The sequence below is a fragment of the Salvia hispanica genome, chromosome 5, assembly GCF_023119035.1.
Source record: "Salvia hispanica cultivar TCC Black 2014 chromosome 5, UniMelb_Shisp_WGS_1.0, whole genome shotgun sequence".
In the NCBI taxonomy this organism is placed as follows: Eukaryota; Viridiplantae; Streptophyta; class Magnoliopsida; order Lamiales; family Lamiaceae; genus Salvia; species Salvia hispanica.
Genome location: NC_062969.1, coordinates 12,242,744 through 12,257,304, shown reverse-complemented (window position 1 = coordinate 12,257,304; position 14,561 = coordinate 12,242,744). Strand labels below are relative to the sequence as shown.

General features: G+C 36.9%; 1 protein-coding gene across 1 annotated transcript; it reads right to left on the bottom strand.

Annotated features, from left to right (window-relative positions):
- Positions 1 to 7,393: 7,393 nt before the first annotated feature.
- Positions 7,394 to 10,128, bottom strand: LOC125189442 (protein FAR1-RELATED SEQUENCE 5-like). The gene is made up of 3 exons (XM_048086720.1): positions 10,071 to 10,128; positions 8,963 to 9,725; positions 7,394 to 8,846 (listed from the first exon to the last, which is right to left on the bottom strand). Exons 1-3 carry the CDS (start codon positions 10,126 to 10,128, stop codon positions 7,394 to 7,396), a joined length of 2,274 nt encoding a protein of 757 aa, XP_047942677.1.
- Between the last annotated feature and the right edge of the window lie 4,433 nt (positions 10,129 to 14,561).

Genomic DNA, 14,561 nt, shown 5'->3' with positions numbered 1-14,561 from the left:
AATTGAAATGATTCATGGTGGTAGAAGATGAAATGAAGAATTACGTTTAAAATACCAAACAACGGGGTTTATTTTAAATCATGCAACAACGCATAAAATTAATGACAACACAACCCAACACCATAAGCACTTAATTGTTGTTGTGAAAGTATTTTTACAATTGCGTATGACGGGCAGTGGCGTATCCAAATATTTTAATTTGGGGGTGCAAAAAATAACTATGACGACTTAAAATTCCAAAATGTGACTAGTCTTTTTTGTTTTCTTTGTTATGTTCTTTTCAATTATTCTATTTTTTTAACTAATATGTTTGTCTTTATTTTTTTATCAAAAATAAATTATATTATAGTATTACATAAATTATACATTTAAAGTACAAGTATCCATGTTTTTTTCTAATTAGCAATATACTCCGTATTATATAGATATGAATATAATGAGAAGGTTAGTTTTATAAATATGGAGTACTACACTACTACTATTTCAATTCAGTTAGATTAAGTTTTTTTTAACGTACAAAAATATATATTATATTAGTCATATAAGTATCTATTAAAATATAATTAATGAAAATTAAATACGAAAGAATACGAAATTAAATTAAAAAATAGCAAGTTAGTGGTTAAACTAATAAATTTGTTAACAACAAAATAATTAATAAAACTTAAATATGAATTGAGAACAAAATAAAATTGAATTAGAGGTGATATTAATTAAAACAAAGTAAACTTGGAAAAGAGAAATTTAAATTGAAAAATTAAGGGTAAGAAACGTGCTCAAGAAGTTTCAAACCTAGGCCTCTAGAATGTTGAAAGAGCTAACTTTCCACTAGGCCACCCATGGAAATGTGACAAAATATACTATTAAACTATAAAATTTTGGGGGTATAGTTGTACCCCCTTATTTCAACGTGTATACACCATACCATAGATGACGGGTAGAAGGGCTGGTTAAATAATCAATCCTACACTGTGCTTGTACAATAATTATTCAAGATTATTAGGGTGCAAAGTGCAAATTGAGTTCATCACATGCCATACAAACCAAATATTTATTAAAATGATCAATCACGACTATCGAAAAGAATAACATCCATATTCAAAAGATGAAAATAAACATGTAATCTCCAATAAAAATGCAACATTCGCCCGATGAAAACAGTCGACCATGAGATGTTGAGGTCGACTGCGGTAGCAAGCGACTAGTGAAAGACAATGCAAGCAGTTGTGTGTCGCGAAAGGGGTTAAGAGGTGCACTGACGGATCTAGGGGGTGGCTCCGTGCCACTAATTTCCTCTTATTCGGACATAAAATTGTCATGTCAGCCCTCTCCATTTGTCCCTACATCGCCCCGAAGATCGAAAAAATAGTCATTTCCACACTAAATTTGTTGGTTACAAACATAAATATATTTTGGGATATGATCGGTGGGGAGCATTAAGCTCCTTTTAACCTTTAAGATACTATTTCCTTCTTAATCACTTCCATTAGATTAGAGTAGTGGACGGTCAAGATTAGATTTATGAATTTAATCCCGTATTGCATTATGAGTAGTATTTTGTGCATTATGAGGTTATAATAGTAAAAATGTAATGTCTGGAACACGTTTCAAAACGGAAGGTCGGGCTTTTCATAGACCTTCCAACTTCTTACTCTCTCTCATTCTATCACGTCAAACCACGATCAAAACAACTTCTCTCCTTTTTCAAACCCATTCAAACCCTAGCCGCCGCCGACAACTAGTCTCTCATTCGATTCTCACTGTGAAAATCGACCGTGGGTGGACGATTGCGAGTCTCAAAGTTCCGATTTTAGTTCGCGGGCGCCGTCGGACAACAATTCATCTCCGATTTTCATAAAGGGTAAGCTTATAAAGTCGCGAATTTTAGTTTGATTTCTTTGAAAAAAATGTGGAACTGTGAGCATTAGAAGATGGGTTATGAATATTTGGATGTTTATTGTTGGTTTCTGAATTGTATTTGGTTTGATGTTAGTTTTTTGGGTTGAATTCGTCCTGAATTTGTCGATTTTGCTTTAGGTTTGGGTATAGGTTGTATGTTTGTTGGTTCCGTAGACGAATGAGCTATCGTTCTGTGTAAAATCTAAAATGGTTTCTGTTGTTGTTGTGTTTGTTAGCGTTGAGATGTCGAAAAGAGGTCGCCCATACAAAACTCAGCCGACGCAGACCGAAGGTGAGAATGTTGCGCCATTTTAACACTCTGCAAGTTTCTTGTCTTCCATTTTGGTGCATTATTCAGTTTTTTTTGTGCATTTGTATCATTATTATTAGCATTATAAGTTTATTATATCTCTGTTCAATTGTTGCTTGAAGTGTTGTCCTTTGTTGTCACATTATTATGCACATATGCTGGATTATTTGGTTGGATTTGAACATTATTGATGTATGTGGATTATTTAGTTGATTATTAGGTTGAAATTATGCATTACTCTATGCTCTTTTAACATTATTGTACGGTCTGAAAGTATCTTGTCTTCAATTTTGGTGCATTATTCAGTTTTTTTGTGCATTTGTATCATTATTATTAGCATTATAAGTTTATTATATCTCTGTTCAAGTGTTGCTTGAAGGGTTGTCCTTTGTTGTCACATTATTATGCACATATGCGAGATTATTTGGTTGGATTTGAACTTTGCTGATGTATGTGTTCTGTAATATTGATTATTAGGTTGAAATTATGCATTATTCTATGCTCTATTATCATTTATTGAAGCTATCTTGTCTTTTATTTTGGTGCATCATTAAGTGTTTGTTGTGCATTTTTATCATTATTATTTGCATTATAAGTTTATTAAATCTCTGTTCAAGTGTTGCTTGAAGTGTTGTTCTTTGTTCACATTATTATGCACATATGCTGGATTATTAGGTTTAAATTAAGCATTATTCTATGCTCTGTTAACATTATCAGATGTGCACGTTATAAAGTTATTGTGTTGCAGTAATTGATTTGACTACTGTTTTTTTTCTCCAGCATCCAAGCTGCCAAGGTTGGCTATTGACGATGCAGTTGATGATGTTATTCCAATAGCAATTGCGCAAAAATTCCGGGAAAGACTTATGGAAGGGAATACGGCTGAGGCTAGTACGTCAGATCAAGAAGCCGACAAGAGGAAGCAGAGAGGAAAGAAAGTTGACCACTTATATAGTCGCAGCACTACAGAATTCCTCAATTGTTTGAAAGACCTCACTCCACGGCAGAAGGAGGCCATGCATGACCTTGGTTTCGGCGCTATACTCCACTTCAACGTCAAGGAAATCCCAGGTTACATTGCCTACTGGGTTTTAAAATCCTTTAATCTAGCTAGGTGCCAGATTCCGTTGTGTGGGGGTGGGGCGTTGACACTTGATGAGGAGGACGTCCACTTGACCCTAGGTTTTCCTAGAGGCCCCACACCAATCTCAAGGCCCGTCGATAAATAAACTGAGTTCCAGTTCAATGACTACGTTGCGGATAGGTGTGGCAAGAGTCGGTACAAAATGACGGCTGGAGACATTGCCAAACTGATCACGGCGGAGGTGAATGGTGGGCCCGATTTCAAGCGCATGTTTATGTTCATGCTAGAGAATGCAGTGATTGAGACACCGGCCGACGGAAATCTGAAGCCCAAAATTCTACATTTCATCAACGACGTTGATGAGATTAGAAATTTTAATTGGTGTGGGTACGTCTTATCCATCTTGGAGGCCACGTATCCTACCTGGGACAGAGGTGAAACCGTGTATTTTACGGGACCTATCCACTTTTTGTTGGTAAGTGAAACAATTACTGCATTAGTATATAATGTACATTCATTACTTACACAGAATAACATGCATTATTGATCTGTTTTATGTTTGATCATGTTTCATTATTCAGTTAAAGTATGCATTACTCCTAGTTGATCTAACCTTTTTGCGAACTGTGTTTATTGTCAGTGTGCGTATGTGGACCGCGTGGTTCACATACGGAGGCGTGTCAGCCGTTCCTGGCCAACAATAAAGGGCTGGACAACAGAAACCCTCAAAAAACGAGAGGATGTCGAGCGTCACCAGTTCGGTACTGGGAGGTTGGAGGAACGTGTGGATAAAGAAAAGTATTTGATGGATGAGGAAGCTAGGAGGATGGAGGCTGTGAACAGAGGTGACGGTGCAGCACCAAGCATGAATAGAGCAAAACGTATTTGAGATAAGTTCATCGCGTCAAGCGTGCTAATGGGCCACGCCATCACGACGTGGGTAGAGGATTTCAAATTGATACCTGTTGAACTGCTGGAGGATCAGTGCATCCGCGTAGGGAGTCAGATAGGAAAGAAGTTGTTGGGATTAGAGGAGGAGAGAGAGGTTCACGATGAAGAAATTGTTACACAATTGACTCAAGCAAGGGAAGACGAAGAGGAGTACAGTCCAGAGTGGATTGCAGAGATGGAAAAAATGATGGCGGCCTATGACAAAAAGAAGACGATAACAAGAGGATTCGATAGGCCTTTATTTGTGCTGGACGGTTTTGACTGTCCTGACCCCTTTGCTACACAATAAACACGGAGGACAGAAGGTGTTGGTGGTTCAGGGGTTAAGATTAATGATGATATACTCCAACATGTGTCAGTTGGTGACCATCCTGCAGCTGATGACTTGGTAGAGGACATCCAAATGCACGAGCCGATAGGCAATGATACCACTGGTAGCATACACGAAGCTGGTGGTGGTGATGGACTTGAAAATCCACCAATCTCGCACACTGAGGTAGTGTATGTAGAAACTATAGCCGTTAGTGTTTGTGTTTGTAATTATGTACATTATTATAATTTCTGAATAGCTCTCTCATTGTGTGCAGGGTTCTAATCCGATTGCTGAAGATGTTGTTGGGAAAGAGGAGGATTCAAGGGTTAAGACAAAAGCCGAGAAAAAAAACGCACCATCAAAGAATGCAGCCGCTCAGGAGACCCTCAAGGTAAATACGTCTTCAGCATTACTTCCACTGTGTAATGGTAAATTTACATTATTGACATTGTTTTCTTACATTAAATGTCTGTCTGGCTGCATTATATTGATTATTTGTTAAAGTCATATATTTTTTTAATCAGAAAACCAAAGAGAAAAACGTTGACGCCCCGGTTACTAAGAGAAAACAACCTGTTAGGGAGGGCGCATCTAAGGGAGGCAAGGGAAAACAGTTGAACATTCAAAAAGTGGTTGGATATCTTAATTAAAGATCTTATTTGATACATTATTATGTTGATGTCATGCATTATTCGGTTGTTTGATTTTTTCCTTGTTAAAGGAACACACTGCAGCACCACTTAAGGGAATCGTGATAACAACACAGCCCGTAAAAGGTGTGAGTGCTAAATACAAGGTTATTGGGAAGGTTGTTGATCAAGGAAAAGGGAAAGGGAAACACATCCAACAGGATTCGGGTGCGGATGAGGTATCAAAAATCTTATTTAAGGCAAACATTAAAGAAGTAGACATGTGAATTGTAACATGTATGATTGTTGCTGTGTTTTTTATAATTTATGTCTATCTATATTTTGTTAAGAAGGCAACGGGTAGAGTGAAAAAACCAAGTCTGGCTGCCCGTTCTCCATTCAACGAGAGAGCAGTCAGAGTGACGGCAAAGCCACACATAGTGGACAAGCAGTTGTACTACTGGGTTCTTAGCACAACGGATAAGAACAAGTAAATGTTTTACCTTAGACGTTCTTATTTTTGGCACATGTGAAATTGTTTTAACGTATCAAACATGTACAGGGATTCAGTTGTCTACCACGACAACTTCAAGAGTACTGTGCAGATCGAGTTGCAATCTTTAGCCCCGTTCAAGGCGGTGAGCCTCGATGTTATCGATACGTGGAGCTCTTACCTGAATACAATGGAAAAGAACAAGGCGCTAGAGACGGTTTCCAGGCTTTTCTTCTCTACAAGACCATGCGTGGGTGTACACCGTTCCCTCTATGTTTCTGTCAAATTACTATAATAACTTCAAGTTTGTAACTGATAACACAAACAAACTACAGATTCAGTCAATGGTGGACGCACAACCCGAATGGACAGAAAAATTCCAGTTTGATACGTTCTGGACCAGGGTTTTGGAGGAAACAATTGGAACGGACAGCTATCAGTGGGACAAATATGAAATGGTGAGTTATAGTAAAATAATGTAGTTGATTTTTAGTTGTAGTGGAGATAGTATTATGTGTTGTAATGTTCCTTTCGTTGTGCAGTTCTTCTTCCCAGTTTGGGGGACGACCCATCAGTATGTGGTCTGTTTTGATCTTCCAGATTCCAAGATGAACATCATTGACCACACCTTGGCTGAAACACACGGGTCATTCGGAGAAAAATATGGGCAGACTCCCTCCGTGCTGGTACTATACATGCAACTCCATCAATTATGCATTATATACCACGAATTGAACATTATATGCAATTGTTAAAGTTTTGTTTTCTTTGGGTGTAGAAAAAGTTCTTTGCAGCAGCACTTACGAAGTCCAAGGTTTCAAAAATGGCGGCACAGGTAAAAAAATGTAATGCGCATGTCGTGACCATGCCGTGGAGGAACAACAGCAGCACGATGGACACAGGGGTGTATGTGATGAGGCATATGGAGACGTACTTTGGAGAGAGGGAGAAAGATTGGGATTGCGGACTAACTGCCAAAGGAACAAAGAGTCTGGAAATATTGCGAATGAAGTTTGCAACGGCTCTGCTAACTTCTCCATATAACTCGAAGACTAGGACCAACCAAACACAAGCCACGAAGCATTGGATGGATCGGCAGCCTATATCCAGCTTCGAAAAGTTGGTCGAGAATTATGGGATCGAGTGAACTAGATGTTTTTAATTTGGATATGAACTAGATGTTTTTGTTGATAACTCATGCTGGAAGGGTGAACATCGAAATTGTGGGTTGGTATGTTTTAGATATTTTGGTACTAAATTTTTGCTGCAAAAAACTTATAATGGCCACGCATAAGTTAATAATGACAATTTGTTGCTTAATAATGTAAAATATATAGGGAGTAATGTAGAACACAACTATTGAATATAATAATATTTCACAACAATCTCTATAATCAATGCATGTAATTAAAACAAATAATGTAAGTAAATTAATTAATAATGAACTTTTTCGGGATACTAATGCAATGACATACCAGTGCATATAACAAAATAATGTAATAAATCTGTATTTATAATGTATGAAACTAGGTATGTAATGCAAGGTTATTCACATTAAGGTAATGTAAAATATAGATAACAATAATGCACAAAAACCAATTTAAAATGACCAATCATTTCCAAAACCTTGTTCACAGTGGGAAGACATCGACCTCAATACTGAACATAAAACGCAAAAAATAAATAAAAATAATGTTGTTATAATCAAAATACATCAACATTTCCTCTTTCCCTTACGCTGTTCCTTCTCCTTTTCCAGCTCTTTAAGCATTGGACAATTTCTGGAGTCGTGATGGCCCAACTCATCGCATGCCTTACACCGTCTAAGGGGCCTAGTAGCATCCTTGATAGCCTTTTCTCTCTTGGAAATTAGACGACTAGCGGAGCTCGCGTGCCCCTTCGTCTTTACCACATCTGGAGGATGGACCTCGACAACTTCGGGCCTTTCCATTCCATAAAATTGTTCAATCATTCGCCTTTTTTCAGAGGCGGACGTTGTAGGATTACCACCTTGAAGAGAATTTCCAAGATCTTCAAGGCCACCAACAAACGCTCGAAGGACATCATTGTCCGACTCAAATCGGCGAAGAAAACCATAGAACAACGAAATCCCTTGCTTTGAAACGTTTTGCCTTTCATCAACGATGGCCTTGGTAGGTAGAGTGTCATCAAACTGACCATGAACAGCCTTGGCTAACGGAGTCTTCATCCATCTACTTGCGCAGTATTGATCCGGAATCTTTTTCACTTCATTGTTCCTGAACAAAAAGAAGATATGACTGCACAGATATCCCTGCCTACCGAAAAGTTTGCAATCGCAGGAGTATGACTCGTCACTCTTATCATGTCTAACAAAGTAAGAATTGCGAAGGCTGTCTCCAAGTTTGTAAGTGTCGACCATGTCTGTAGAGGAGAACCCCAACACGCGGCATCTGTCATTACCCTCAACAATTTCCTCTTGTATTTTCTTGAACATACTATCTGTGTACATCGTTGAAGCATGTTTCTCGAACGGCAAGGTAGTGGCCAATATAGGCAAGGCATTAGCGTCTTGGTAGTCCAACTTTGTTCTGCTATCCCGCTGAAATTCCAAAGCTTGGTTAAAATTCAAGTAGAATTCGGCAATATTGTTGCGTGACTTCAAAAAGTTTTTGTAGAAGCTGTTTTCCGACTCAGATATCGAGGTGGTCCTAATCGTCGACCCAAGTGGGAAATCTATGAAGTATGCAGGTATCCATAATTGCCTGTAGTCGTACAATGTCTTCAACCAACCATGGTCTTCCAGGCCATAACGTTCAAGTACTCCATTCCACTCTTCTTCGAACTCGTCGGGTTCAAGCAGATCCGACCAGACGCGGGCATTGAACTCTTTCTTGAAATCTTCGTCCCTCAATAATCGACCAGGAACTTTATTGGCCAACTTATGCATGATATGCCACATACACCATCTGTGGCGTGTCCCGACAAGAATCTCTTCAATAGCCGATCTCATGCCCAAATCTTGATCTGTAACGATCATCTTCGGAGCAACCCCCATACACTGGACAAAATGTCTAAACAACCATGCAAAAGCGTCTGCCTTCTCGCTGCTTACCAAACCAGCAGCGAAAGTTACTGGTCGTCCATGATTGTCCTTTCCCGTGAATGACGCGAAGATCATACAATACCTGCGTAGCAAAGGCAAACATAATTCATACTTCGAAACATATAATGCATATAAACAAAAATAATAATGCATGTAATAATGTACATATCCAAATGTTATAATGCACGTCATGCATACCTATTGGTGTTATAGGTGGTGTCAAAAGCCACTATATCACCAAACATATGGTAATTCCTCTTCATCAAACCATCACACCAAAAAAGAGCAACCAGTTGGTTGCTAGCATTAACCTTGTACTCGTATGTGAATGCCTCTGACATCTCCTTCTTCTTAGCCATATCATCCAAAACCATTTGCACGTCAATACCATGTGCGTATGCTTTGATGTCTCGAGAAGCATTCCTGATGTCCCCAACGTTGCAACCAACTAGCTGAAAATCACCGAGTATTTCCTTCAAAACATTGAACGTAAGTGTGGGGCCTATATTAGCCTTCGAACAATCCAAAATAAATTGGTGATGTACGTCCTCCAAGTTTCGATTGAGTGACATAAAATGCTGATGCTCTGACTCAACCATATAATGGTTATGAACCTCGGTGAAATCCTCGATAAAATAACATGGAACTCCTCCTTCAGAGAAAAACTTGAAAGATATCCTCGCTTTACATCCACACCGCTTGGATAACCGTCGGCGTTTGATCGAAAAACCAGACCGTGCATTCGCTTGGTCATCCTCGCTCGACTTCTTGCTGCCTTCCCTATTGCATACCACACTATACCAAGTAGTAACACCATCTATTTTCCTCATTTGGGATTTACGCGTATCAAAACCAACAGCACGTGCATACACATCATAGAACGCGAAACCAAAATCTAATGATTTGAACTTTTGCCCAACCACGGGCTTCAAATCTGAAGAGCAATCAGGAACAACAACCACTGTATACAATCACAAAATACAAGTCTCAGCTAACAAACGCATTACGAATTATAAAACGTGCATTATATAATTGAAATTTTAAATTACACAGTACTAAATCTACATTAATTTTATCTACTCAAATAACACCCTGGCCGCCCAGATTTCTAAACCCTAGCCGAGACCATAACTAAACTCTTGATCCTAGAACACGGTTGTGGCAGTAACACCAATAAAAAATGATACAATTAGGAAACGAGCACAGAAAACCCTACAGCCTACATACAAGCAACAACGATTGTGTCTCTCCTTTGGAATAAATGAAACATGGGCCGAATATTCATAGAGTTTTCGCTAAAGATTACCTTCTTCCATTGTTGAAGAATAATCTTCTTCCATTGGAGACGAACAACCTTCTTGCATTGTAGAAGAAATTACGGGGACGCTCCGACAAAATATAATTATCAACGACTTATCAAAATCATGCAAATTTCGTGAGATTATTTAGAACAAGAATTGCCTTCAATGGAGAATGATGAGAAATTAATCAGTGAAGAAGAGAGATATATTTGAGTCTGGAATCGCTGCAATATTTTGAGAAAGAGTGAATCAAGGACTTACCATAACAGAAGCGCATGTGAATCTCCCTAAACGCCCTTTTCTCAATTTTTAATGATTAAAAATGATTAAATGAGGCTCTAATTTCGGCCCTAAGATCTTGAATATGGATGGTAGAGATTGAGAAAGAAAAAGTATAAAAGATGGGAAAAGTATATGAATACATCCCTATGATCGGTTGATAACTGACAACTATGTCAACAACCTATGTTATAGATGTCAGCTGATCATATTTGTACGTCAACTAAATGTAGTTCACATACGTATGTCTTCTGTTGACATGTAAATATTGATGTCAACAGAAGACATATGTATAACTACATTTGGTTGACATTTGAATCTTCATGTCAATATATTCATAATGTAGGTTGTTGATATAGTTGTGTATACGGACTTGTGAGAAGCATATGTGGATATGGTCGAGTTGTGCATGCGACCGATGCATGCCAAAGGAATGAATAGTTACAATGGCATTGGTGGATTGGGCAGAGGAGAGTACAATGTTAGGATGTAATTACGTATTGATTCAAAATAGAATAGATAAAGAAAGAAAAAACCTATTATATACTGTATTAATTACTGTGAAAGAGAGAAAGAGAGATAGTATGAACTATGAAGTGCAAAACTTAAGTGTGAAGTATTTTTTTTAATTTTAATGTTTGAAATAAAAATGTTTTGATAGATAGATTTGTTACTTAAATTTTAATTTGACTACACCACATTTTGGGGCAAATCCCTGAGCATGGAAAATTGAATAGAATGTCAATGTTCATTATTTTTGCAACAAACTTTAAATCAATGAAATATGTCAGCTGAAAAATTATGATATAATATGGAGTACCATTATGATGAAATAATATTTATTTAATATAAATGGGTTAACTCAAATCGATACATTAATTTTTTTTAATTAAGTAATTTGAATTGTTCAAAAATCCAACTTAATCTTTGAATTCATAACAATTTAGTCATTTTATATTCATTTTCTTAATAATATAAGTACTTCATTCGTCGACAAATAATGAGGAAAGTGTTTATTATAAGTATTTCATTCTTTTTGACATTTTGTGTAACAAAGTTATTAAACGGCAAAACTAAGTTAAGGGCATTGATTTATTATTCTCAAATCCAGTCCATTTTACATATGTTGAGTCAGTTGTTTTGAATACGACATTAAAAAATGACATATTATTGTTAAATGGAAAATGAATAAAATAGAAGAGAAAGAATAGGTAATATAAAAGAATAAAATGTATAGAAATTGCCTGTTTTTTTTTTTTTTTTGTCATGTAAAATAACTTAAATAGTTACCGAATTCAAACATAAAATGAATGAAATACTAGTACTATGTTTTTAGTAATACGACGGCTGTAAATTAAAATAAATGCGAATTTGCAATAAGAATAACTAGATTATTGTAAGTAAATAAATAAATGTCTTTGAATTATGACACTCTATCCGCGAGTTGTGTTATTCAGGCTATTCGACATTTCATTTGCCTATAGTAGGTTTAGTTGGTGAATAATAAATTCCATTTAACAAAACTTCAATACCTACACGATTATTGTTTAATTATGAGCTAAAACGACACACATATATTCCATGAATTATATTACATTTACATACACAATTAGTTTTTAGCAGCCTTAAAATTACAATAAAATTCCGAACTACTATTTTGATGTATAATGAATGTCATTATAAAGGAGCATTATAAAGAATTAAATTCCTCACTATGTTAAGTTGTTAAAAATGTCCTCAATGAGCCAAAAAAAATAAAAAATAAATAGACGAAAGATAAAAGAAATTAACTCCACTAACAAAATCAAGAAACATCCCTTCAACAAAAAAAACAAAAATAAAATAAGAAACACACACACCACAACAAAAAGATGGATACCATATTGCAAATAATCAAACTGGTAATGATAAAATTAAAATTTTACAAATTTAAATTTCTGTAATACAGTACTACTAGTACTACGTTTATTTGTTTAATTTGCAAATTCACCTATTTAGCTTTAGGAAAAAAAAGAAGCAAAAAAAGACAGCACAGTGAGTTGTCTTTATCCTTAAGACGAGGAAAGAAACAGTTGATCTGCCGAAGTTACGCCCCAATCTCCCACTTCCGCCCCAAACTTTCAAACCCTAAAGTAAAGATTATTCCTTTTCTCCAACCCATAACCACTCACCAAAAATTGATATCTGTCTAAGCAAGAACAAGAAAAAGGGGAAAGAGAGAGAGAGAATGGCAATCAATGGAGTTTATTTCACTGAAAAAGATTTCAGTAATGGAGTGTAGCTGAAGAACCCACAAGGAAAAGACCCACATTGCGGGAAATTTCTTTCTGCAAATGGGAAAGGCAGAAAATTTGCAGTCTTTGGAGGGTACAGCATATGATGCTCAGGGTACAACCCCTGGTGCAGAGAGTAGTAATGGGTGCTGCTTGAGCTGCCGTAGGGTTAGAAAGTTGGTGTCTTTGAGATGTGTTCTCGCTTTGGTTCTTGGTTTTGGGGTGCTTTTGTCTGCTGTTTTTTTGCTGCCATTCTTTCATTTTGGAGACCAACGAGTTCTGGATCTGGATTTTCAAGGTTGGTGGGACTTTTTGTATGTTTCAATTATATTTTTTAAGTTTGGATTATTTTGGTGGGATGATTATTATTAGCTTATATTGTAATGTACATATCTTTTCTAGTTTTGGGATTTAGATGTTTTTGATGGATTGAGTTCTTGGATTTTTATGGTTGGAAGGAGGCATCATGATCCTTGATTGGCGTGATTTGAATTACTTTTTTTGATTCACAATAAATGCAAATGATTTTCTTCTTTCTGTAGTCGAGGATCCCTTGTCAATATCATGGCTTACGTTATGATTTAAAAATTCAGTTCTTGCTATTGTTCAATCACTTATTGTGGTGCTTTATATTGAATTTCGTTGAATTTGTTTTCCTGAGCGTAGCTGATGACATTCCATAATTACCGTTTGGTTGGTTCTTGGGTTTTCCGGATGGAGGGATAGCTATAGTTCGATCTTGTGCCATAGTTTTAGCTCTCAATTGCTACGTGCTATCAAAGAGATTTTTAGCCAGAGAATGATACTTTTGCTCTAGGAGTCATGCTAACTTATTCCAGTAGCTCAGCTGTCTCAATGTTCTAGTTGTTTTGTCGTTTCCAACTCAGTGTTCAAGTGTTCAGTTTTGGTATGATATGATGCATTGGCCACGAGACATGTGGAACACTGTGAGTAGAGAAGGTTAGCATTCATTTTGCAGTTTCAGTTAGGCCGTGGCCCCTTGAATCCAAGGGCTTAAAACCATTAGGGACTAGTGAAATGATTCAGGATGTAAACTGGGTTGTATTAGTTACTACAGCTAATGACAAAGGCGAAATCAATGGGTGGATGGGAAAAATTGGTATTCTGTATGCTCTGTTCATGAAAGTGAACTGCCTCTTAATTTGTTGTTTGATTTAATTTCCGTATGGAATTTTTTATGTGATGTAAAAAAATATTCATTTGGTGTTATGCAGGTTATGATGTTGTCGCAAGTTTTATGCTGAACAAGTCAGTTCCTTTTCTCTCAGACTGTAAGTTGCAACTTGAGTATGATATTTTTGATGAGATTCCCTTCTCCAATACTAAGGTACTCCTCAAAGCTCTCGGTTCGCTAATTTCTGCTTTGCTGCTATGTTTTGTTCTCTTTTCTAGATGGATGTGTAAGATGGAATCCACAATGAAACAATCCAATCAACCGAGTTACACGCTGCTAAAACCTTCTTGTATGCATAGTCTGAGTTAGATAAGCAATAGCTAGTATCTATGCCTATTACGTGCTGGAATTCTGTTGCCTAAACTGTGACGAGAAATCTCTGTGATAACAGGCATCCTTGTATGGAATACAAGGTTGCTCATATTCTTATCTTCTCTGAAGTTTGATACAGTTTCTTCCTTGCAATAGGTAGAAATAATACGTTTAGATCCGGCTGGACCTAACACGACAAAGGTTGTGTTTGCGGTTGAATCTGACGCGACGACACAGAGTTTAATAAGAGAACATTTTGTGTATCTAATATCAAATCAATCAGCTCTTAGCTTGACTGCACCTTTGTTTGGGGATACCTTCTCGTTCAATGTCCTTAAATTCAAAGGAGGAATCACTGCCAGTCCAGACCAGAAGGCATTCCTCTTGCAAAGTGTTAAGATTCCATTCAACTTTACCTTGAATTCCTCCATTGATGG